Here is a 26,293-nt window from a genome sequence, read left to right on the forward strand (position 1 = left end):
ATTTCCAAATTGTACACAAGAAACTAAAATTAAAATAATACAAGACTAACAAAGGCCAGAGGCTCCTGACTTGGGACAGGCGCAAAAATTTACTTTAGAATGTGCCTTATTTCTTGTTTCGCAGAGTTCAAATTGTATACACTAATAAAGAAATAAAGACAGCATATCTGCTTAGAAAACTGTTGTTAATATCTATATCTATATATAGCTAATATTGTCGATTTAGGAAAATACATATATGTATTTATTCAGTCGTCACGGTGCAATGTAATTTAACATTCGATACTCCTCGATCTTTTACGCGTTAATCATAGATTTAAAAATATCTGTCAAACTTGCCATGCTGGAAGTTAAATGCTGGATTGTACGACTTGGTTGTGTTCAAATGGCATGTGTGACGAAATCGCGCTTAAAGATAAACTATAAAAAGCAGAGGTTTTTTAACAGTTCTATTCAATTTCGAAAAGCTGTGAAGAAGTGAACTAGTAAACAAATAAAAATAAATACAAAATGGGTTTGTGGTTATCTAACTTGTACGAAGTATTTTCTGAATTTTCTGGATCAACACCAGCAAGAATTCTGATGTTAGGATTGGACGCAGCAGGTAATTTGATTTTGTTTTTTTATGACTTATTAAGTTATTATTGCTATTTCAAATTTCTTTATTATTTTTTTGTATAGAACGACATGTTTAATAAATTAGTATATTTAATACAAGCAAATAAACTCATCATAGATACTAGGTTTGAAATTTGATATTTACGCCAGAAGTGCGTTTCGTCTACAAAACAGAGGCGGATTTAGAGGGGGCCCAGGGGGCCCGGGCCCCCCTTTTTGGGAAAAAATTTGGTTGCTTATATAGGGAATCACTGAAGCGTGACTGGAGCGGGCCCCCTCTTAGGTCAGTCAGTGGGCTCCCACTTATGAAAATTTCTGGATCCGCCACTGCAAAAGACTCATCAGTGACGCTCGAATCAAAAAATGTTAAAAAGGCCTAATAAAGTACGAAGTTGAAAAGCATTGAGGACCAAAAATTCCTTTAAAGTTTTGCCAAAACAGCTAAGGTAATCTAATCCCGATGTAGAAAAGCCATAGTATTTCAAAAATTCAAAGTTTTGTCAAAAGTTAATTTATTATTATGAACATATCAATGATAACTCAAGTCACATAGATGTGCCGACTGCTGGACGGGAACCCTCGGGAAATTAAAACTCCAGCAGCAGTGGTATCGACCCAGTGGTTGTAAATAAATTCATCATAGATACCAGGATTGAAATTTTATATTTACGCCAGACGCGCGTTTCGTCTACAAAAGACTCATCAGTGATGCTCGAATCAAACAAATGTTAAAAGGTCAAATAAAGTACGAAGATGAAACTTTGACCTATAATAGTGGTACTACAATACTTAGCATAGTCAATTAAATTGTGAGCTGGTCAACGGCTGATTCAATTTGATTTAATCTTAATTCTATTTTATTTCGTTGATTTCAGGAAAGACAACGATTCTGTACAAGATAAAATTAAACGAAAATGTCCATACTATTCCAACCATTGGATTTAATGTGGAGACCGTCAGTCCAGTGAAGGGTGTCAGTTTTACTGTGTGGGATGTTGGTGGACAGGAGAAAATTAGACGTCTGTGGCAGCATTATTATCAGAATACAGAAGGTAAATTTGTTTAACGTTTTACACATTAGAACGGTGTGGTTTTTTTAAGACTGAAAACGATATGAAATAATTCTTTACTGGTAAAACAATGTGACTTAACTTATATGATCTTATATGGACTTATTTGTTTTCTTTGAAATCTTCAAGTTGGATCGCTTGTGATGCTTTGGAGATTAAAGCTTGTATCATAATCTAGAAAAAAAATTTTAGGAAGTAGAAAAAATGCTGTTTAAATTATTATGTCATTTAGAGTAGTTAATTGGAAATACAAAAAAGCAAAAATACCTTGTTAATAATTGAGTGCAAAATGTTGAATTTATTTAACGTATCTTCTTCGAATTTCAGGTCTAGTGTATATAGTTGACAGTAACGATAAAGAGAGACTTTCGGAAGCTAAAGATGAACTTGATGGGATTCTTAACAGTGATGAAATGAGAGGTGTTCCAGTTGTAGTGGTGGCCAATAAACAAGATTTACCACGTAAGGTTTTAAGTTTTTCACTTTCGTCAATTCAAAATCATACAAATTTAATTTACATTGGAGTAGAGTTTTTTTTTATCAATACATTTATTTTCTCATATCTTTCTCTTCCCTTACAATGACATGTCGTAGAAGAATTTGTTCGATTTCCATATATTGGTATATGATAATTTGCAGCATTTCAACATTTAGGAATGGTATATGCAATTTTTTTTTATCATTTTAAAATTTAAAAAATATTAAATTCATAACATGAAAAATAAACAAAATTATCATTTTGCTTAAATATTATTACAGGAATCATAAATAATAGCTGTTTAACAAAATTAAGAAAATTATTTGACCTGTGATTTTATAATATTTTATAGGATCTATGAGTCTGTCAGAAGTAGCAGATGGTCTTGGTTTACCGAAAATGACTGGCAGAATATGGTACATTCATGGAGCATGTGCAACGACAGGTGAAGGAATCTTTGAGAGCATGAAGGAAATGGCAAACTTAGTGAAAAATAACGAAAAGTATTGACATTTCCCATCTTAACACAAGTAATGTGAACTTAAAGATGAAAAGGGGACTCCGGGATATATATCCTGAAACCCTATCTCCTGGTCACATCGACATCAATCAGTGTGAAACAGAAACGAAAGATAGATCCCGCATCAAATTGAGGAGCAATAAAAATACGTGGATTGTGCAATATATTTAATTGAACTCAGACAGAGAAATTAAAAGATAGATAATATTGTGATATTTTATGTTATTCTTTTTTTTGTTATGTGTGTATGTATTCATAAATAAAAATTAACAATGGATGTTTTTTTTCTGACTCATTAAAAAGTTAAGAGGAACACAATGATAAAACTAAATTATTCTTTGTTTAGTTTTTGACATCATGAATCCCATCATTCCATAATGGCCTCAATGACTAATATAAAGATATACAAGCTGATTGTTTCAAATTACAATTTATAAAATATCCCGAAAGAGCTTTCTATGGAAAATAATATTCAAATTAATTAACAAAAAAAGGGTAGAAAATGCATTACATGTTTCAAAGAAGGTGCATTTTTTTTTTACATCATTTACAAATTTACAACCAAAAAATACAAGATTACAATAATGTTTAAATCAATCAGAACACATATATGATATCTTTATACAAAGAGTGAAAAATGCAATGTACAGAACCATTGATTGTGTGATGTAAATTAAAGTTATTTACAGCTTAATGCTCTCGTACTTCGATAACCAAAAGTATCAAAATCGCTCATTATGCACTCCACACGTATTTTTTTTTACAAAAACTTTTTAAAAGATTTTCAAACAATAACATGTAGTATATAACGTAATCGGAGATCAATATTTTAATCAGATTGTTGGAAAATATGCATTTTCTTCCTCTATCAATTTTTCCTGGTATAAGAGTTCTAAAAAAATATGTTCTAGTTCAACTTTCCAAACCCAAAAATGGATGATAGGGACCTAAGTAAGACAACATCTGATAATTTTTTATACATATTGTCCTCCAATTTATAAATTTAAACACCAGTGGATGAAGTATAGTTGGCTTATGATTTTTTATTCTCAGCTTTTAGTTCTTAATACGAAACTGTTAACATGTTTTTAAAAAGGACAAAGAACAAAGGACTTTTCAATCATGCCTTCTACAAAAAAAAAAAGGTTTCAATCATTTTAAACTTGTGAGTCCTAAATTATTGCTAAACGTTTGTCCATTATGTATCCTGTTTGCATACCGATTTGGACTCAATAACTTGTATTACAAATAGTTACTGGCGACTGAGCTAAACACCAAGGTTACCGCATGAGAAGTAGCGAATGCGTTCTCCTACATAGCATTTGATGTCAAACTGTGGGCCTCATGTTTGTTGGTTTTAGAATAATACAAAATTGAAAAAAGTGCAGAGACAAAATATATCTGCAAATTTAGAAACCAATTGTCAACACGGTAAATCCTATAACGTATGAGTTTGAACGTCCCTTTTGGTATCTTTCGTCTCTCTCATATCACATGGCAAGGTGTTAAACTCCCTTGCTTACTCGTGAGGTTCTCGAACGGTCAGAAAACGAAAACAAAAGTTGTGTTTTATAATAGTATATGAATATGAATTCAAAACAACGATGTATTCATATAAAGTTAACAGTTTGTTTTTTTTACAAAATATATGTAATTGTTGACCGAATGACTGCTAAAATGGCGTACTCCGGGAATGTATTCGTCAAGCAAAATTTAAACCAATTTTACACCAAGCTTCTATAGCCTGCTGTACTTGCTGCTTGCTATTTAAGGAGGGCAACGATAACATTCAACTGAAGTTTGTTTTTATTTCAACTTATTTCTCATTTCATTTTTTTTTACCATTTACAATAAGGCTTTCCCGTAAGTTTATAACTGATGGCGGCCTTTCAAAAACGGGACAAACAATAAAAAGATCTAGTTTTAGGGTCTACAACAAGGGAGGTAGTATTTTTTCACTAGAATTCCTACTGAGTGGTCGATTAAATTTGTAACGAAAAGCTGAGTTTCACACTAGTAGTCAGTTCGGAAGCCGTATAGTAGTTCGGGGGATCAACAATTTGTTTTCTCTAGGTATTTCAGCATGTTTTAACTAATGAGTGCTCCAATAACTTGCGTGATACAGAGGTCGATAGTTTTCTGCTTATGGTATTGTCACTTTTCAACTACTTATAAAAGGTAATTTTCAGTGTTGTTAGAGTGTCGAAAATGGTTGTTAGTGATGGTGCAAGGTGTTCAGCACATTCTCAGAGAACTGTATGTTGTTTCGGGTGAAGCTTTGGTAGGATCGACTTCCCTTAGTAATTCTGCGACTCCTTGTTCTATTATAATAATCTATGAGTTTCATTGATATCTTTTCCGGCAAAAAAGTTCCTACTTTAGAAAAAAAAAGATTGTTTTTACATGGCTTGAAAAGAGACATGTTATATTATATATTTCTGGTTGAAATGAAAATATTGACCACAATAAGATTCTGTGTTATAATTTGTCAATGAAACCGCACTTTTTGTGGTGCTATGCTTCAAAGGACAATCAATTTGCAACAGTTTGGTGAGATGTTTCAGCAGAGACACATCATACAGTATGACACAAATTCGTACACGTACAGCAAAACAAGCAAAGGAACAGGAATTGCTGTTCTTTATCTGAAAGACCTTAAACTCAGGGAAAAAACTCTAACCCCACTGCAAGTTCATACGGCGCCTAGCACCGGCTTTACATTTAGCAGATTTCTGTGCAAACCGACGATTTCGAACAATATTGAATTGCAGAACAATACCATGGAGTAATAACAAAAAAATATCAAACATTTACTGTCACAATTTAGTCTGACAATCACATTTAATTTTATAAAATAAACCTGTATTTAACTTCTTACTAAAAAAAAAGTAGAAACAAAAGAAGTAAGAGATAAGACTGATGATATGTCTTCAATTACATAAATGTAATGTAAAAAAGACAGCAAAATCTCTATAAAATTTACATTAATACAAGCATTCTTTATAATTTTAGTGGCCTCAAATTTTCTCGAGGAAATTTATGGTCAATATTTCAGCATATAACATTTAAAATAATATTATTTCCGTGATCGATTTCAAGAAATGAATAACTGTTATTGTAACGATATGTATATGTTTATGATGCGCTCCATAGATTAGCACTGACACTGATGACGTTGTACACGTACATGATGTAACTGTTTGGAATTATACTTGTGTGCCTAAACTATTGTTTGTACTTCTTATGGCCCTCATATCGTAGGAATAACGATACATGGTGTCAGATGTGGTTGCAAACGAACAATATAAATCATATTAGTGAATTATGTGCACCGAAAAGTTTATAAATAACATTTGAAGCGAGACGCCAGCATCCCGGCATTGTTTGGATAACACGTTTTGTTCAAGGACATACAATTCGCTATGTACCGTGAGTTATTTATGACTTGTTAACAATTTATATTCGAAAATCATTCTCATTTTGAAGAAAACTTTTCATATATATATTAATTATCAATATGGCTGATAATGAAGCTGAAGTGGTCGCTGAGGCAATAATTTCTACGGAACGCATAATTAACACTAATCTGCCGTTTCCACAGAAATTGGATTTTCGAGGAAACATTGCTACAAATTGGAAACGTTTTAAACGAATGTGGACTAACTATGAAATTGCAACAGGATTAGAGAAGCAAGAGGGCAAAACAAGAACTGCTACGTTCTTAACGTGCATTGGCGCAGATGCGCTAGAAATTTTTGATGGATTCGTGTTTGCTAACGAAGTTGAAACTAATGATATAGATGCCGTTATTGAGAAATTTGAGAACTTTTGCATTGGTAAAACGAACGAAACTTATGAGAGATATTGTTTCAACAAACGAGACCAAGAGCAAGGTGAAAACATTGATACATATGTTGCTGCATTACGCACATTAGTCAAAACATGTAATTATGGCACAATAGAGGAAAGCTTAATTCGAGACAGAATAGTAATTGGCCTACGTGAAAATTCAACAAGAAAGAAGTTGTTACAAGATGCGAAACTGACTTTAAATCGGTGTGTAGACGTTTGCCGAGCAAATGAGAAAACTAGCATCCAAATGAAGGACATTTCACAAGAAGAGGTCCAGTATGTAAGGAGACGGGATCAGAAACCGAGAAAAAACTTTACTCCGAGACCGCAAACCGATAAGAAGTTTGATGATTGCAAGTATTGTGGAAGACAACACGTGCAGAAAAGAGAAGCATGTCCAGCATGGGGCAAAACATGTGGAAAATGTGGCAAGTCAAATCATTTCAAAATCAAATGTGAATCCGGAAGAGCGACTCCGAGTGCAAACAAGCCGAATTTTAGACAAAAGAACAGAAGAACCGTACACAACATCGAACAATCCGATGATGAAAATATGTCTGATGAAGAATATATGTTCATTGTTGAAGACGTAAATACCGTTGGACTAAAAAGAATAAATGCAATTATGAATGTTCAAAACAAGCAAGTTAAGTTCCAACTCGACTGTGGATCGACCGTCAATGTTCTTCCGACAAAAGACTACAAGAAAATATTCAATGATAAAGAACTTGTGCAATTAAAACCGTCAAATCAGACACTTGTTATGTTCAACAAGACCGAAACTAAACCTGCTGGAAAGAGGAAAATCACAATAGTCAATCCGAAGAATAAGAAATGGTACAATTTAGAATTCGTAGTTGTATCTGGAAATGTACAGCCGATTCTAGGATCTGAAGCGATTCAGAGGATGAAATTAATTACTGTGAACAAAGTTAATATTCACAATGACAATATTTCGAAAGTAGATGATAAAACTGAAAATCAAAGAACTGATAGCACTGTAAGTGTTGTATCAAAACAGATGCTTGAAAAGCAATATCCAGATGTGTTTAAGGGAGAAGGAAAGCTACCCGGAAAACTGAAGTTGGACATTGATGAAACCGTTAAGCCAGTCAAGCTCGCTACACGGAAAGTGCCAGTTGCACTTAGAGACAAAATAAAAAATGAACTAGATACTTTGATTGAAAAAGATATTATTTCACAAGTTGATGTTCCGACCGATTGGATATCGTCGATGGTTGTTGTTACGAAATCGTCCGGGAAAATAAGACTTTGTATAGACCCGAAACCACTGAATGAAGCGTTGAAAAGGAATCATTACCCGACTCCGACGATCGACGACTTGTTACCAGATTTAGAAAAAGCAAGATGGTTCTCAGTAGCAGATGCAAAAAACGGATTTTGGCATGTGCAGTTAGAGGAAGAGACTAGTTACTTGACAACTTTCGGAACTCCGTGGGGACGATACCGATGGAAGAGAATGCCGTTCGGTATATCGCCAGCGCCCGAGGAATTCCAGCGTAGAATGGATGAAGCGCTCGAGGGATTAAAAGGCGTGAAAGTTATTCATGATGATATCTTGATATATGGTTGCGGAACCAACGACAAGGACGCACAAGAAGATCACGATAAGAACCTGATAGGGTTAATGGATCGTTGTAGACAGAAAGGTTTGAAACTAAATAAAGACAAACTGAAACTAAGATTACAGGAAGTTAGCTATCTTGGTCATAGAATTACCGCTGAAGGACTGAAAATAGACTCCGAAAAAGTGAAAGCTATTACGGAAATGCCGATACCTGAGGACCGACAAGCAGTTCAGAGACTTTTGGGCATGGTGAACTATGTACAGAAGTTTGCACCATGTTTATCCGAAATCACCGCTCCACTTAGACAATTGCTTAAGTCCGAAAATGATTTCAAATGGGATCCTCACGTACACGGACTATCATTTGATCAGCTAAGAACCGTATTGTCAAATACACCGGTACTTAGATACTTTGATGAAAAGAAAGAAGTCATTTTGCAGTGTGATGCATCGAAATCAGGACTGGGTGCTTGCTTGTTGCAGGAGGGACAACCAGTATGTTATGCGTCGAGAGCATTAACACCAACAGAAGAAAACTATGCTCAAATTGAAAAAGAATTACTAGCAGTAGTTTTTGGAATGGAAAAATTTGAAACATACACATATGGAAGAAAAATCGTCGTCGAATCAGATCATAAACCGCTTGAGATTATATGTAAGAAAGTTTTGCTTTCCGCTCCGAAACGACTACAAAGAATGTTGTTACGCTTACAAAAGTTTGAATATGTTGTTGTTTTCAAACCAGGTATTGAAATGTACATGGCAGATACATTGAGTAGAGCATACATTAACAAAGAACTAAGTGGACAAGATAAAAGATCGGAAACCGAGAAGGAAGTTGAAACTGTGAATGCGATTCAATTCTTACCGATCACCGCCGAAAGGTGTAAAACACTACAATCAGCTACCGCAGAAGATGAAGAACTTCAAATTCTTTCGAAAGTTATAAAGAAAGGATGGCCGATTAACAAGGATGCCGTAGATATAAAGATACAGAAGTATTTTCCGTTTCGAGAAGAACTTACAATTCAGAATGGATTGATTTTCAAAAGTGATAGGGTTGTAGTGCCGAATAGTGCAAGAGCAGATCTGACAGAAAAAGCACATTCTAGTCACATAGGAATACAAGGATGCTTACGACGAGCAAGAGAATGTTTATATTGGCCGAATATGAACTCGGACATTGAAAGTTATATTAAAACATGTGAAACTTGCAATGCATTCAACATGGAACAACAGAAAGAAAGTCTGCACAGTCATGAACTCTGTACAAGACCATGGGAGAAAATTGCTTGCGATCTCTTTGAGTTTAATCAACAAGACTATTTGATGACAATTGATTACTATTCCGACTACTTTGAAATTGACAGATTAAATAACAAGAAAGGAAAAGAAGTAATTGGAATCTTGAAGAAACATTTTGCGAGATATGGACTACCTGATTGCGTATTTTCAGACAATGGACCGCCGTTCAACAGTCACGAGTTTAGACATTTCTCAAATCAGTATGAATTTACGCATACAACAAGTTCACCGAGATTTCCACAATCAAACGGAAAAGTTGAAAACGCTATCAAAACAGCGAAAAGGTTAATGGTGAAATCTCATAAGGATGCGAAAGACCCGTATTTAGCATTGTTAGATTGGAGAAATACACCATCTGAAGGCTTGGATAGTTCTCCGTCACAACGCATGTTTGGAAGAAGAGGAAGAACGCTATTACCGTCGGCGTCAAGATTATTGAAGCCAGACATTCAAACAGATGTTGTAGGAAACAAGAGGATTCAAAAGGAGAAACAGCGTAACTATTACAATCGTAGTGCTAAAGATAAGACCGAACTAGCGAAAGGAGATATAGTGCGAATTAAACCGTTCAAAAATGGAAAAGAATGGACAAAAGCAAAGGTTGATGAGAAATGTAATATAAGATCGTACAATGTGACCACCGAAGATGGCAGCACTTATCGGAGAAATCGTAGACATTTGGTATTAACTAAAGAGCCGATGATTGAACAGTCAGAATTAGATCTACCAACTCAAACATCCGCAGATAGTACTGACAATCACGCACAACCGATCGCCATCGATAATCAAGTAGACGACAAAGTGATTGAACACCAAGAACTAAAACCAACTATCAGAACCTCAGAACGTATTCGTAGTAGACCGAAACATCTTCAGGACTATGTATGTACAGTAGTGCGTTGAATGGACTTTGTAAATATGTGCCTGTTTGATTTTTTTTTTTTAGTTTGAATTAGATTAGGGTTTTGATATTGTGAATTTATAATGGACTTATAAAAGTAGGGTTTCTAGTGATGGACTGTAAATATGTTCTGTAGTAAAAGTTAATTAATACTTTAAATGGCACAATCGCGAGTTAAGATCAGTTTAAAGAAATTTTGAGAACAAGAACTTTAAAGATTTTTTCTTAAGAAAGGGGATGTAACGATATGTATATGTTTATGATGCGCTCCATAGATTAGCACTGACACTGATGACGTTGTACACGTACATGATGTAACTGTTTGGAATTATACTTGTGTGCCTAAACTATTGTTTGTACTTCTTATGGCCCTCATATCGTAGGAATAACGATACAGTTATCAATATCTATTTATATTAGCCAGTCGTCATGGTCTAATGTAAACATACATCCGATACTCCTCGATAGTTTCCCCATATAGCCAATGGTTTTTATAAATGTCATACTTGCCAGGTTGGAAGTTAATAGCTGGATCGTTCGATTTGGTTGTAATCAAATGGCATCGGTGACGAAATCCTACTTAAAAATTAATTATAAAAAGCTGAAGGTTTCAATTTGTTTTTCATATCTTGAAATATAAGCGAATTGTGTAATTAAAAATTTACAAAATGGGTTTGTGGTTATCTAAATTGTACGATGTATTTTCTGAATTTTCTGGATCAACACCAGCAAGAATTCTAATGTTAGGATTGGACGCAGCAGGTAATTTTTTCCTTAAATCTGACTTATATTTACTAATTATAAGTAAATTGTTTGTTTTATGAAAATTATACATATTGTTCTTTAAGATGTTGGTATATGCCAAAAAAAAAAAGAGAGAAAAGAAATGACAAAATGGAAATTTGGCGATGTTAAACTAGCTTTTCAGCACTAAACCTTTTTTTTTGTTTTTTTTTTTAATTTAATGTCTCCAGGCTTGAAGTTACATAATACTGTGTATCCATAAAAGATGAAAACAAAAATTAACGTTTGAATATAGATCTACATCCGATTTGCATAAAAACATTAGACTACAGTAACTATCATCTAATTATAGAAAATACATTATAGAAAATAGAAAATAAACTTTGGAGTTGTCTTTTGTCTATAAAAAAATCGCATTTTCCATTCAAAACGTAAAGTTGTAATCCTTTGTTTAGAGATATTTAGGGAGAATATTGTTACATGAATAAGAAGATATATTGGATATACGTAACCAAAACAGCAACTCAAAACACCAACGATGAAAACACATTTAAATTTCATTAACTCCTCTACATTTTGCGGATAGTTGATACTAATGTTTGTTTTTTTACTTCAGGAAAAACAACAATTCTTTACAAAATCAAGTTGAACGAGAGTGTTCATACTATTCCTACCATTGGCTTTAATGTTGAAACCGTCAGTCCAGTAAAAGGTGTCAGCTTTACCGTGTGGGATGTTGGTGGACAGGAGAAAATCAGACGTCTGTGGAGGCATTATTACCAGAATGCAGAAGGTACAATTATTATTTACACTTTACATAAATTCATCCTACCCAGGATAGATAACAATTTCAAAATGTACTCTCCATTCCTATTTAGAGTGCTTATTTTAATAATTCAATAGTGTGAATTTTATTTAATTTAAAATTTTAAATGTTTTAAAGATATATATCATCGTCTTATAGGTTTTATAAACATGTGTACAACGTATAGAACTGTCTAAAATTAGATGCAAAATATAAATGAACATGTTGTCCACATTATTTCAGGACTCATTTATATAGTTGACAGTAGCGATAAAGAGAGACTTTCGGAAGCTAAAGATGAACTTGATGGAATTCTCAACAGTGATGAAATGAGAGGTGTTCCAGTTGTAGTCATGGCAAATAAACAAGATTTACCTCGTAAGTTTTTTTGTCTTCATATTTTAGCATTGTGAGTGATTTCCATGTCCCATATCAAATTACCTTTGTCGGCTATCTTTTTCAGCAAGGTTGTAAATGAAAACATTAGTACTTTTATAGATGCATTCCTTTTTTTATAAATGGATCATAATATTTGTAATTACTAGAACACACCCGTGATATCACGGGTCCGTGACTGAATTAAAGTATATAACTATGCGCAAGCCTTATTTTAGTATTAGTATTGTCATTTGATAAAGTCATGTCGATTATAAGATACACAGTTTTTCTCTGCTTTCAAGTCTTTCTGTTTGAACCCGTTGAACTGGAACTTATCAGTTATTGGTAATATTAATTATTTGGAAAACAAAAGGTCCTGGAATGGAGTATTTTTTAATCAACATCATTGTCCTATATAAGTTATAAATAAAGTTGAATTCTTTGCTTTGCTGTTTTACGTCATGCCCACTAACAAATTGAAAACTGTACCTATACATGCTATACGCCTTATTTTAGTCCAGATTTTTAGTATTCGTATTGTTATCTTAGAAAGTCTTACTGATTAAAATACTACAATAGGTAACAATTTGACAATTTAGTAGTGTCAACCCTGTGGTTATGACCCGTGTATATAGCATATTAGTCCTGAATACAACGTTTGGTGGTGCGCCTGTCAGATGCGGAACGTACATATAAGGTAATAGGTAACAGGTTAATATACTATTGGTATCGGTAGCGGACTCGACCCGGAACTTCTTAATTATTGGCAATATTAATTACGTGGAAAACAAAAGGGCCTAGAGTGGTGTAATTTTTAATCTACACCTTTGTACTATATTAGTTATATATAAAGTTGAATTCTGTGATTCGTCGTTTTTACGTGATGACGGCAGACAAATTGGACCTCGTAATTTTAGTATTATAGATATTAAATGAGAAAGGCGAAATTACCAAATGGATTTTCAAACTCATACGTCAAAAAACACAAAAAAATGACATGGCAAAAAAACGAAAAACGTCGAAAAGACAATCAGCACTACACAAAACAAAACATTGGAAACTAAAGACTGAAAACAGATGAACCCCTCCAAAACCCTCGTGTGTGTTACTTTTAATGCAATTTTAAAAACAATGTATTGGAATTTAAAATTAGTCTCTTTTCTTTATATAAGAAAATGTCATAAACAAAACTAAAATTCATATTTCAACTACCCTTTGATGATTTACAGGATCTATGAGTCCATCAGAAGTGGCAGATGGTCTTGGTTTACCGAAAATGACTGGCAGAAAATGGTACATTCATGGAGCATGCGCAAAAACAGGCGAAGGAATCTTTGAGAGCATGAAGGAAATGGCAGACTTAGTGAAAACTAACAAAAAGTGCTGACCATTCCCATCTTTAAACCTAAGATACCTGAATTTGAGATAGCGAAGGAAGTCGGGGATATCCCGATAACCATTTCTTCGTGCAACCAGAGTGATTTGGTAACAGGGATTTAACAAAAACACCGAAGATCTTAGTGTTGAAATGTATATAATGGGACTGTACAGTATGTTAATCCATTGTAGGACTATATTGTCAATGTAGTTCTGCCATAATCAAATCGAGAAAGAAGAATCATTGTTTTGTAAATCATTGTGATATGTATAGTGTCTACGTTTTGTTGTTCTGTTTACATGTTAATAATAAATAAGGAAACTACTGCAAATACATTTGTCCACCATGACCACCTCCAAAGTCCAAATGCAACAAAGCTATTTTTCTTCATTCAGTTTTTTTTTTAAATAATATCAGTGATAAGAGGGCAATTTTAAATTCATTTTTTTATGAAAAAAAGACTAAGCAATAATTTGCTTTTTATCTCGTTTATATATCTTTAATCAGGTTTGGTTCAACAAATATTCCATTCTATTTATATTCTCTAAGAGAAATAAAGTATTAATAATTCTTGCTTCATATCCATTTCATACTGTATGTTAAAACAATAAACAGTCTGTTTTGATTACTGCCGACTAACATTTATTCGGTAAATAAAAGGGAAACAACTCCTCTGAATAGAGATCAATGATCAGACCAAAGCTGGTTTAATTCTTTCGTATATTTTTGATCTAAAAAAGAACACGGAGTCAGCTTTGATTTGTACCTTTTATTTCTTTTACCGATTATTTTTTTGAACTATATATATGTTCGGTCTTGGCTATTATTGGAAATAAGAGTATCCCGACGTTGGAAGTACCAGGTTATTTTTATATGTTGGTTAATTCACACAAAGAAGATTATTTTGCTTATACCAGGGCCGGATCCAGTCATTTTTAAAAGGGGTTCCAAACCCAGGCTAAAAACCATATGTCCCCATTGAAATGCAATGCTAGTCCAAAAAGGTGGTTTCCAACCCCTGGATTCCCAACCCCTTGGGTCCGACACTGATTGTTCTTATCAATAATTTAACAAAACTAAACAAAAACAATTTAGTCAACAATTAATATGATGGATAAAATCGTAATGCATTATAAATATTTCAATAAATTAAAAATTGCATGATTACCTGAATTCAGCAGAAGGATATAATCCGTGGTCTTTTAGTATGTAGTCGCCACTGTCTTGATAGATATAGGAAGATGTGATACGAGTGCCAATGAGACAATTCTCCATCCAAGTCACAATTTATAAAAAGTAAACCATTATAGGTCAAGGTACGGTCTACAAAACGGAGCCTTGATGTATTTAATTATGTACAACTAGTAAAAAAATATAAACCACTGTACTAACCACTTACAGAGGACTGTTGTGTGACTGTTAATGAATGTATTGTGATTCTGAATATATATTTATATCTATTAGATATATTGGAATACCAATTATGAATCTATGGATGGCATTTGCTGTACATGTCCCGATGAGAGTAAAACATCCATACTTTATGTGCTTGAACGTGAACAACAACAATCAAATTGCAAGAACCTTAACAGGGTTGAGACTAGATTTGTCAATAAAGTAAGTATACCAGTGGGTTGACCGTCATACAATTCCAAAAACAAATATATAAATTGTCAAAGACAAGAAATAAAGCAAGAGGAACAATTGTGTATATGAGGAATAAAATGTAATAGTAGAATTTGTAATGTAGGCATTTTAATCGTTTTTCAAAAACGTCTTTCTTTGTTAATTTTTCAGTTTTTGACATACTGGTTCCTGTTTCGTGAAATCGGCATAATTAAACATTTTAAGTAACTATTCAAGAATAGTAAGTTGACAAGAAAAAACTAAAATCATTGCGCGTGTCCTAGATCCTAGTGTTATTTGTAAATCTATGACAATTTCAAGAAAAAGATATATGATGTACAAGTACCCATCCACGTCCACTGTGTTTTTGTTTGGTGTATTTCTGTTTGTATTCATCTAACGAGTTAAACTCATTGTTGAAGGCCGTACGGTGACCTATAGTTGTTAATTTCTATGTCATTTGATCTCATGTGTGTGAAGGGTTGTCTCATTGGCAATCATTTCACATCTGTTTTTTGTGACGGGTTCTTGTCTCTGTCGTTTCATTTATTTCAAGCTCATCGATGTATATGGCATACAAGTTCTCACGGATAAGAAAATTTGTGTAATTAGGCATTTTCAATGCACTTTATAGTGACTTTGTTAGATGTTTATCTTCTTGTCTTTTAAAATTCTTGGTGTATATATTTGGTTTCTTTTAAATACTTAATTACACTAAGAAAGCTACATCGATGAATTTTTAAATGTGTCATTGAACTATACAAAATATTGGTAAAGAAGTGTATTTTTACTTTGCTGGATATGTCGATGAAATTATCAAAATGCAACAACAAATGGAGAGATTGAAAGATTAATGTTCAGTCATACAGTTTGTATTCCAATGGATACTGTTTGTGCGCCTCTGCTTATACTATGGATACGATGCCAGGGGTGGATAAAAACAACAAATCCAATACAAACAGGAAACACCCTGGCCAACGAAAAGACAAACAACCGTTCACAAACAGAAGCCTAAAGACAAGACAACACTAAAGTTAACATTAAAATAAAAGAAATAAAGTTTTTAAAGAGCCTTTCAGTATCGTTCATCTGACAATGGTCATTATTGTACATTAAAGACTTTCATATTAGTCATAACAAAAGCATCTTATAGTGATCGTCTAGTGCTAATAATTTTTTATGCTTACTGTACCTCTCTGTCATAAATTTTGCCAAAAACGATAAAAAAATCATCATCTTTAGGCATTATCTACTTATGGGGTGATCCAATGATTTTGTCGTATTTGAATTTTAGAAGATCATATATTGATTACAGTTTTGGCTGTCTATATAGTTTCCACTCTCTATCTTTCATTTATAGTTTTCGAGATTACTGTCAAAATTATGAAAAATAGTTAAACTTTGTCATTCAAGATAATGACTCCTCTAAGAAGACAACAATTGTTTCAGTTATAAGGCATTTTTGTAGATTTTGTAATGCTAGTAATTTTTTAGATTTAGTTTCTAACTTTCAAGTATAGTTAAAGAGATATTTGTAATAAAAAAACATCTTCTAATTGTTTTTGTTCCTTATGCATTTTTGTATAGATACTGTACTGCTGATTATTTTTACTCTTGTTTACCCTCAAACACATGGAAATTCGCGAAAAATCGTTATTTAAGGGTAATTCATCTTCATTTGGCTTAAGGCAGCAACCATTTGATTTTCTGGGGGGAGGGGGTGGGGTGGGGTGGTGGCTATGGTTTTTTTTGCAAAAAAAAGTTTGTTTCCAGTTTTTGGAGAAAAAAATAATTTGTTTTTGATTCTGAGAAAAAAAAATTGTTTGTTTCACCCTCAGCTGCCACTATATGTAATGCTAAAATTGAAAGAAAAAAATTGTTTTCGACTTGTCATGTAAAAAATAGATTTTTTTAGACAAAAAAAATTTGTCAAGAAAAAAAAACCATAGCCCCCCCCCCCCCCCCCCCCCCCCCCCCCCGAAAATCAAATGGTTGCTGCCTAATGGAGATGCTTCACAAAAGACGAAAGCAAACGCTTTTGAGTTTCAATTGGAAACCAGTAATAGTCAAACTGTAACCCTGTAAATTTGTTGAGAAGAAAATGACAAAGCATTGAAGTCTATAAAGTCAGCAATTATTCTTGGCTATTAACACAACAATCTATGTTTTTGACAATACCGTATAGCTTAATGGGATCTATGTTTTTGACAATACCATATAGCTTAATGGGATCTATGTTTTTGACAATACCATATAACTTAATGGGATCTATGTCTTTGACAATACCATATAACTTAATGGGATCTATGTGTTTGACAATACCATATAGCTTAATGGGATCTATGTGTTTGACAATACCATATAAACTTAATGGGATCTATGTGTTTGACAATACCATATAGCTTAATGGGATCTATGTGTTTGACAATACCATATAGCTTAATGGGATCTATGTGTTTGACAATACCATATAGCTTAATGGGATCTATGTGTTTGACAATACCATATAACTTAATGGGATCTATGTGTTTGACAATACCATATAGCTTAATGGGATCTATGTTTTTGACAATACCATATAGCTTAATGGGATCTATGTTTTTGACAATACCATATAGCTTAATGGGATCTATGTTTTTGACAATACCATATAGCTTAATGGGATCTATGTGTTTGACAATACCATATAGCTTAATGGGATCTATGTGTTTGACAATACCATACAGCTTAATGGGATCTATGTGTTTGACAATACCATATAGCTTAATGAGATCTATGTGTTTGACAATACCATATAGCTTAATGGGATCTATGTGTTTGACAATACCATATAGCTTAATGGGATCTATGTAATTGACAATACCATATAGCTTAATGGGATCTATGTGTTTGACAATACCATATAGCTTAATGGGATCTATGTTTTTGACAATACCATATAGCTTAATGGGATCTATGTTTTTGACAATACCATATAACTTAATGGGATCTATGTTTTTGATAATACCATATAGCTTAATGGGATCTATGTTTTTGAGATTGAGATATAAGTCGAAATTTTTTAAGTATATTAATTTGCTTTCATATTTCTATACAAAACATGCATTTTATAGTCTGAATTGTTGTTTTAAGGAAATCATTCAATATTTGGGAAATACAGTTCATTCATTTTTTTAATGTTTGTTGATATGCGGTTTTTTTTTTTTTTTTTTTAACTTCTTTTTTTAGTTTAATTGTTTGTGAAAATCTACGACACAAACAGGAAAGCATCTTACAAATTCATACCTTTTGTACATTTTGATTTCATAGATATTCAAATAAATCTATGTTTTGTCTATAATGAAGATGTATCATGACATTATAATGTAGTGGTGGATGCAGAAATTATCATACGTTGGGGTGAGGGCACTGAATGCCCAAGAGGGGGGCTGTCATGCTTTATTTATTTTTTTCAAAAAGGGGGTGGCGGTCACCCTGCCCCCTTAAAATTCGCCTCAGGCATTATATGATTGTATGAATTAATTGTTTATTGATTCATGATCTTTTTTTCTTCTTTAAATTTTCATTTCTTTAAACTGTTTATGTACTTATGTACACATATATTCAATTATTATACACAAAAAACAACATTATATGTACACGCTTAACTATTAACAAAATATTTGTATACATGTATATTGATTAAAAATAGACAACATGTTGGTACATATCTATCTAATATACCAATGATAATCGGTTTATTTAAATCCTGTAGGAAATATTTAGTATGACGTCAATTCCTCCAACATGGTTTATGACACATAGCAATAATCGACATGGCCAAGTTTGACGATTTAAAAATACTTAATAAAAACACGGAGGTTTACATCATTGCCTTCAAATTACTTTTATGTGTCTTAACATTCAACACAAAAAAAAAAAAAAAAAAAAAAAACACGGTAAAAATGGGAGGATTAATGGCAAAATTAAAAGACGCATTATCTGAATTTACTGGTTCCAATCCTGCCAGAGTGCTAATGTTAGGATTAGATGCTGCAGGTTAGTCAAATAAAATAATCTTCTGATTTGTGTCATTTCTTAATGTTAAAATCTTCAATTGTCGAAATTGTGTTAACATGGAAGTTAAAATGTTAAATCAAATACATTTTTAATGTCTCTTATTTACTGTAAATAATGTCATGCGAGTCTACCCCTTGCTAAAGAAAAATAGGCAAACTTTTTTTTTTTTTTTTTTTTTACTTACTGCTTATTGAACTAGGCACTTGAATAACCTAATGGATTTTATAGATAAATTCGTTTTATTCGTTTTAATCTTTCTATTCCTTACTTTTTCATTATATATATATTTATTTCTAGGTAAGACCACAATTCTTTACAAAATTAAATTGAACGAAACGGTGGCAACTATACCAACGATAGGTTTCAATGTTGAAACAGTGAATCCATGTAAAGGAGTTAGTTTTACTGTCTGGGATGTGGGTGGACAGGACAGAATTAGACCATTATGGAGACATTACTTCCAAAACACCGAAGGTTAGTGCATATTTATTATGAGTGTGTTGTGTGTTATACAAATAATTCCGATCACTTTCAATGTTGGTGATCTTTAGGGTGGACACTAAAGCACATATAATCAGAAAAAAGGCATTCTTAAATTTGTGATAAAATCACCAAATCTCTAATTACTAATCCATAGATTTTTCTAAACCATTCCCATTTAGTACACACTTATATTGCCTAATATAGATTTAATGATAGCTAAATTTTACAACACCAAATCATCAATGAAAGCACTTCTCTTGTGCATCATAAAATATACAAAATCGAGTTAATTTAACGACCATTTTCCAATTTGTTTGTATAATTGGTTATTTATTTGATCCCATTACAGGTCTGTTGTTCATAATTGATAGTAATGATAGAGAGAGGATGGCAGAAGCTAGAGAAGAATTAATGGGAATATTACAGAATGATGAGATGAGACATGTACCATTGGTTGTCGTGGCTAATAAGCAGGATCTCCCTAGTAAGTATTCTTAAGGTTTATGTACCCTTCTGTAGCCATTTTTGTACGAATTTTTCAAACCTCAATTGTATCAAAACTAAAGATATAATAAATAATAGAGATAGGCCATTTAGTACATGTTCCAAGGGGAAACTTGATGCAAAGCATTATTTTTTACTGTTTCATTGCATTTGATAGAAAAAGAGGAGTTTGTGGCAAATAAATCAAGATTTTTATAGAAAATCCACAGCCTTTAATTCAGAGATTTTTGTTATAAAATTTGAAACATAAATTACTCAATTGATTTTCTATGATGTGCTAGTGTTTATTTTTTACAAAAAGTTCTAAGTAACCTGTAAATTCCAAAACACCTCGTGCTGAGTCACTAAAGTCGAGCGCACCCTAAAAGGTGTACTTGATTTTGGCCATATTTATACTTGTCTTAACCAATAACTACATTTATAAACTTGTTTTAAGGAAATCAATGCTGGCACTGCATGCAATAATCATATATCTATCAGACATCAAATTGCCAAATATGCATCAAGTTTCCCCTTGGAATATGTACAAAATGGCCTATCTCTATTATTCATAAATTAATATCTGTAGTTTTGATACAATTGACGTTTGAAAAGTTCGTACAAAAATGGCTACAGAAGGGTACATAAACCTTAATGAGTCAATGGAAAAATCGTGTAGGGATATATCATAAACAATAAAGACAAAGTACAGATAATTATAAAAAAAAATTGTAAGATTTTCTTTAAAAAAATATTCTCACAAAAGCGGATTTTGCTAAGCTCAGAAGTTTATCTAAAGATGAATGTATGATATCCTTATTTAACGAACGTGAATAATATTTTAGCTAACCGTGATAAAAAAGCGTTAAAAATTAAATCTTCAGAAAGGGTATTTGAGATTTGGAACTTAACAGTACACAGAGGTCCAATATAAATAGACCACGAGATGACTATGCTGACAGATTTTTGACTGCTCCAATGAATAATTTGGATGTGATTTTGATAAAAATACATTTATATTGATAATAACTTGTTGATCCTAAGTATAGGATAATTAACATTTATTTATTTCAATGTTTTCTAGATGCACTTAGTCCATCACAAGTTGCAGAAGGATTACACTTACACAAACTGACAGGACATAAATGGTTTATACATGGGTCATGTGCTTCAACAGGAGAAGGCATTTACGAAAGTTTAAAAGAAATGGCACATTTAGTGAAAAACCATAAAAAGTCATCAAAACAGTGAAAAACCCCAATCATGAATGCTATTGTTTCATAGTTAATTTCAAACCAAAAGCAATACAGCTAATTGGTATGAGGCCTAGGAAGGTTCTTCACGAACGAGCTATTCGGAAGATTAAGCACATAATTTAGTCTACTTGTACGGATGATGATATTATTGTACCAATTATCAATATGAACATCAAAGAAAAATGATAAGAGAGTCAGTACCAGTTTCAGTCCAACTAGTTTGTTATACTTTTTTCATTATTCAAAATGTTGTTACATTGTTTTTACCTTTCATTATGTCATGTTATAATAAAATAAAATAAAAAACCACATGATGATTTAAGCGTTGTTGTGAGGTAATTGTTCAATCCATTTTAGGTAAATGTTGAATTCCTTCTTTGTACCAAGGCAAGATATATTCAACCTAATGGGAAACAGTAAGCGAACAAATCAAAACAGAACAAAACATAAACATAAAAAAAAAGCAAAAGGAAACAAAACAAAGCATAAAAAACAAAATGAAACAAAACAAAAAAATACCAAATGTTAATCGAAAGATTTTATAAAGACATTTTGTTTTTACATTTTGTGCAATTATCCAAGGATTTAAACAGATTTAAGTGATTGGTATTTGACTAAAAAAAATCGATGTAATTATTAAGTATTAAAGTTTTCAAGGATGTTACATTTATTTGAATATACTTACTTACTTAATCCTCTTTATGTTCTTCTGGACACACAAGGCATCAACACTTGTTTCTGTTTCTGTAGCATAAGTTTCTTTCCGTGGCTGAGTATCTAGCCCAGTGCATAACCCCCTTACCAGGAGGGCCAGTGATTTATTCATCAAGGTCTTCTTCCTCTAGATGAGCTGCTAGCCAAAGCTTATGACTCCCATCTTGGCATTAGTTTTGTATCAAGTTGTCCTTCTCTTAAATGAACTGCTTTAACAGAGCTATGATCTTCATCTGACCAACTATTTATCCATAGCTGGGGCAAGGTTGATGGGTGCTAGGGCATGTCTACACGTCGGTGGGCCTACACACTGCATGCATCTCTGGGGCACTTGCTGCTCCGAGATCCTCCACAATTTTACCTAGGATGCGAGACCCTAGTTACCATGTGCTGTCGCAAGGAGGTCTTAAATAGTGCAGAGGCTATGTACTGGCAAAAAGATTTACACACTTGGCTTTCTCTTCACCTGCCAAAACAGGCTAGCCAGCGGTGATAAAAAAACATATGGCTCCTGCCACATAAGAGGCATGCACAATTCTGTGGAACAAACCACCAGCACATGATGAATATAAGGTGAAATATTTTTTAATTCGCTTAAGTTTTAGAAAATTGTGTTAATGTTGTTTTTTTCTTAGGTTTTCATTTAAAAGGAATTTGTGTAGGTGTACTATCTGTACAAAACACTGATAAATTTAAGATGAAAAGCCAAGGCTGCATTTTATTAAACGCTGATAGCCGTTGTCATATTGAATGGACTACAGTGAAAACCAAAACTTTGACGGTATGTGTTGTTCTCAAAATATCATGTCAACGTTTCACGATTTACAGCCTTGTCATATGGTACACGCTGTTGTTGGAAGTTAGTGCATAGGACTACAGATGGCTAACTTTGATAATCTTGCTTCAAATGCGTTTTCATCACACCTCTTATTATTTTAAAACCGAAGTATTTTGCATGTTTTTATCTTAAGGCAAAGTACGACACATGACAAATCAAGTACAGTATGCAATCTACAGTTTATCACACCATAGTTATATATCTAATACATACACATAAGTAAATACAATTTCTTTATTTAGATAACACTTGTTAACTTTGTGAAGATGACATTCAATGTTGTTCTAGCTGTTTTGGTAATACTAAGTATACAATTTGTGTACAGTGTGGAACAGGATGCTTATAGTCTTCTTTTTGCTGATAGCAAGGACGTGTTTCTGAACAAACCAATACATTTCCAGTATCCGTTGCAAAAATGGCTGAATGGCTCCCTGGTAAGATCATTTATTTTTAGATTCGAACAAACTTCTGAATTCACGTTCCTTTCACGTGTTTTCTGTACTTGTATGAATCAAAGTTCACATTCAGGTTATACTCAATCAATAGAACACGAACTACTTTAGATAATCATACGCAATGTAATTGAATATTAGAATAATAATATGCAGCATAATGCTATCTGTTGTTCAAAAGAACCATAAGATAGCACCAAAGCTTCATGTGTTGTGGGACAGGGGAATTAGGGAAAAGGAATGTTCTGTCCATGTAAAACAAAACTTAAATAAGATGAAAATGGTCCAACAAATTCAGAACAATTCAGGACATATACCAATAAATTTACCCCAGTGACTAGCAAGCTGTAAAAATTACTCTAAATAGCTAGACTCGATTTATCAGTCCCCGAGGGTATCATCAGCTCAGTAGTCAGTGCGTCGGTACTGACATGATTTAACAAACTTTACTAAAATTGTCCGTTTATAAATTTTGAAATTATTGTAAAACTAAGGTTTCAACTCCCTCAGGCAAAGTTGGCTTTAGATGAATTTGGCTATTTATTCTAGGTATTTGTGACATATAGCTCTTCAACGATTTTCGGTACTTATCCATCTTCGGATTTTAAATGTTTGGCTTTGAGCGTTCCTGATGATGGTAAATCCAGAAAAGCGGTTCGGACGCAATAAATTATTAAACTAGTTGTTTTCCATTTTTTACTTTAGAACCAAAAAAAAAAATGTTTTTTTACCATAAAAATTTTTTCCGCTCAGTTGATGTCTAAATATGATCAACGCATTGCGTATTACACATTCAGATATTTTATAGAAAAATGAACATTTCTATTTTGTTTTTTAATATTTTTTTGATTTATATCTTTTTGTTGCTGGATTGATCAATTTAAACTCCTTTGCAAATATGATGTTTATGCGAAAGAGTTTAAACTAAATCCGTTTAAAACACTATGCTTATTCAAGATCATGTAGAATTATGAAAAAAACATGAACGTAGATAAACTTATATATATTTTTTCCCCATTTACTGCAGGTACGAATAGGTCCAGCTATGTTTGAGATGGGTCAAAGAAATTTCACACACGCATTTGATGGTTTTGGGAAAATTTATAACTGGAAATTCTATGGAAATGGATCAGCGTCTTTTTCTCAGGACTTTTTACGGTCTGAAACATACAATGTTTCTAATGAAATAAACGATATTGCCAATTATTTGACATTTGAAAGTGTTTCACCACCATTTCCATTGAATAGGCGTGAGATCTCTGTTTTGAATGGATTTGATAACACAAATATCAATGTGTATAGATTATTCAACGAAGAAAAGAAGTCTTATGAATACATTGCATTAACAGATGCATGGAAGGTATATCAGTTCGAACCCACTTCTATAAATACCATTGGTGACATTGATCCCCCGAATCCACGTGGAACATATATTGGATTTATTGATACAATGTCCTCAGCTCATCCCGTCCCAGAGTATAATTCTAGTTATCACTTTACATTTCTAACGAGTGTTAGTCTCATTCCTAAGGTTAAAAGTCGTCTATCGGTTATTAGAATGAAGTCGGCCTTTGAGCGAGAATTGGTAGCTCAGTGGGAAGTCGACAAAGCGCCTTACATGCATTCGTTTTCCGTCACGCAGCGTTATGTTATTCTATTCGCAGCTGCTTATTATACAAACATAGGGAGAATGTTGAAATATGCCAATGCGTATGAAGGTCTGGAATGGTTTCCGTCTGAGAAAGCCACGATTTATGTTGTTGAGATTAAAACTGGCAATGTACATACTATCCAAACAGAAAATGGCTTTCCATCACACCATGTAAATGCGTATGAAGACAACAATAGAATCATTATGGACGTAACTGTGTTTCAAGATCCTGCTTATTCTAAAATCTATGAACTTGATACGTTGAGATCGCCTAATAAAAGACAAAACGCACAATATACAGCGCCAGTAATTAAACGTTATACAATCAACTTGAATGCAACGAATGTAACAGTCACTACATTTTCTCCTAATTCAATCTTTCCATTCATAAATAATTTTGATTTCCCGTGCATTAATGAAAAGTACAGACATCGTAGATATTGCTATATTTACGGCGTCGCTACCAAAAGAGACACCACATTGTTTTCAAGTACAGCTTTAGTGAAAAAAGATGTTTGCGGTACTAATCAAGACAGTGCATTTGCGTCAGATAACCACTATCCTGTGGATATGTGGTTTATATCTAATCCTAATTCCACCAGGGAGGATGATGGCATCCTTCTGACTCCAGTTCTCGACGGGGAGAAACAACAGAGTTATTTGTTGATGCTAGATGCTAACACAATGGCGCCTATAAACAGAGGATATTTACCGTCATTGGTTCCATTTACAATGCACGGACGCTTCTTTTCAGATTTAATTTAACTGATTGCAGGTAATTTTTGTTATACAATTTAGAACTTAATAAAATTTTCAAATAGTAATAAATGATACTAGTAATATGAAGCAGAAATACATTTGTACATTAAAAAAAGAATGGAAGAATAGACCAAGGCCAAGGGCAATAAAAACACTAGTCGATGAAAGACTGACAACACAAGGACCAAAAGAAAATTGCAAATAAACAAGCACCATTTTCGAACTAAAAGAAATTATGGTGTGATTGCCTATGAGTATGGCGCGGAATCAGGATCAAAAATACTTTTTACGTATATACATAAATATTTCTGTATATACGTAAAAAGTATTTCTGT

The 26,293-nt window shown here is 33.1% G+C and overlaps 3 protein-coding genes across 5 annotated transcripts; all 3 read left to right on the top strand.

The window, feature by feature from the left end:
- The first annotated feature begins 315 nt into the window (after nt 1-315).
- Nucleotides 316-13,968, top strand: LOC139517265 (uncharacterized). 3 transcript variants are annotated; one of them, XM_071308110.1, is made up of 4 exons: nt 316-604; nt 11,693-11,869; nt 12,125-12,259; nt 13,489-13,968. In XM_071308110.1, the coding sequence occupies exons 1-4, from the start codon at nt 511-513 to the stop codon at nt 13,644-13,646; spliced, it is 564 nt and encodes a 187-aa protein (XP_071164211.1). In that variant the 5' UTR covers nt 316-510; the 3' UTR covers nt 13,647-13,968. The 3 variants fall into 3 exon arrangements, with proteins under 3 accessions (XP_071164211.1, XP_071164209.1, XP_071164210.1); XM_071308108.1 differs by lacking the exons at nt 11,693-11,869; nt 12,125-12,259; nt 13,489-13,968 and adding exons at nt 1,494-1,670; nt 2,016-2,150; nt 2,519-2,963 and having other exon boundaries at nt 335-604; XM_071308109.1 differs by lacking the exon at nt 316-604 and adding an exon at nt 10,846-11,094.
- Nucleotides 13,969-19,042: 5,074 nt separating this feature from the next.
- Nucleotides 19,043-21,866, top strand: LOC139517247 (ADP-ribosylation factor-like). Its single transcript, XM_071308081.1, has 4 exons — nt 19,043-19,301; nt 19,620-19,796; nt 20,155-20,289; nt 21,373-21,866. Exons 1-4 carry the CDS (start codon nt 19,079-19,081, stop codon nt 21,537-21,539), a joined length of 702 nt encoding a protein of 233 aa, XP_071164182.1. The 5' UTR covers nt 19,043-19,078; the 3' UTR covers nt 21,540-21,866.
- Nucleotides 21,867-23,307: 1,441 nt separating this feature from the next.
- Nucleotides 23,308-26,027, top strand: LOC139517246 (retinoid isomerohydrolase-like). The gene is made up of 2 exons (XM_071308080.1): nt 23,308-23,530; nt 24,576-26,027. Exons 1-2 carry the CDS (start codon nt 23,363-23,365, stop codon nt 25,962-25,964), a joined length of 1,557 nt encoding a protein of 518 aa, XP_071164181.1. The 5' UTR covers nt 23,308-23,362; the 3' UTR covers nt 25,965-26,027.
- The last annotated feature ends 266 nt before the right edge of the window (nt 26,028-26,293 follow it).

This window comes from Mytilus edulis, chromosome 3 (genome assembly GCF_963676685.1).
Source record: "Mytilus edulis chromosome 3, xbMytEdul2.2, whole genome shotgun sequence".
Lineage (NCBI taxonomy): Eukaryota > Metazoa > Mollusca > Bivalvia > Mytilida > Mytilidae > Mytilus > Mytilus edulis.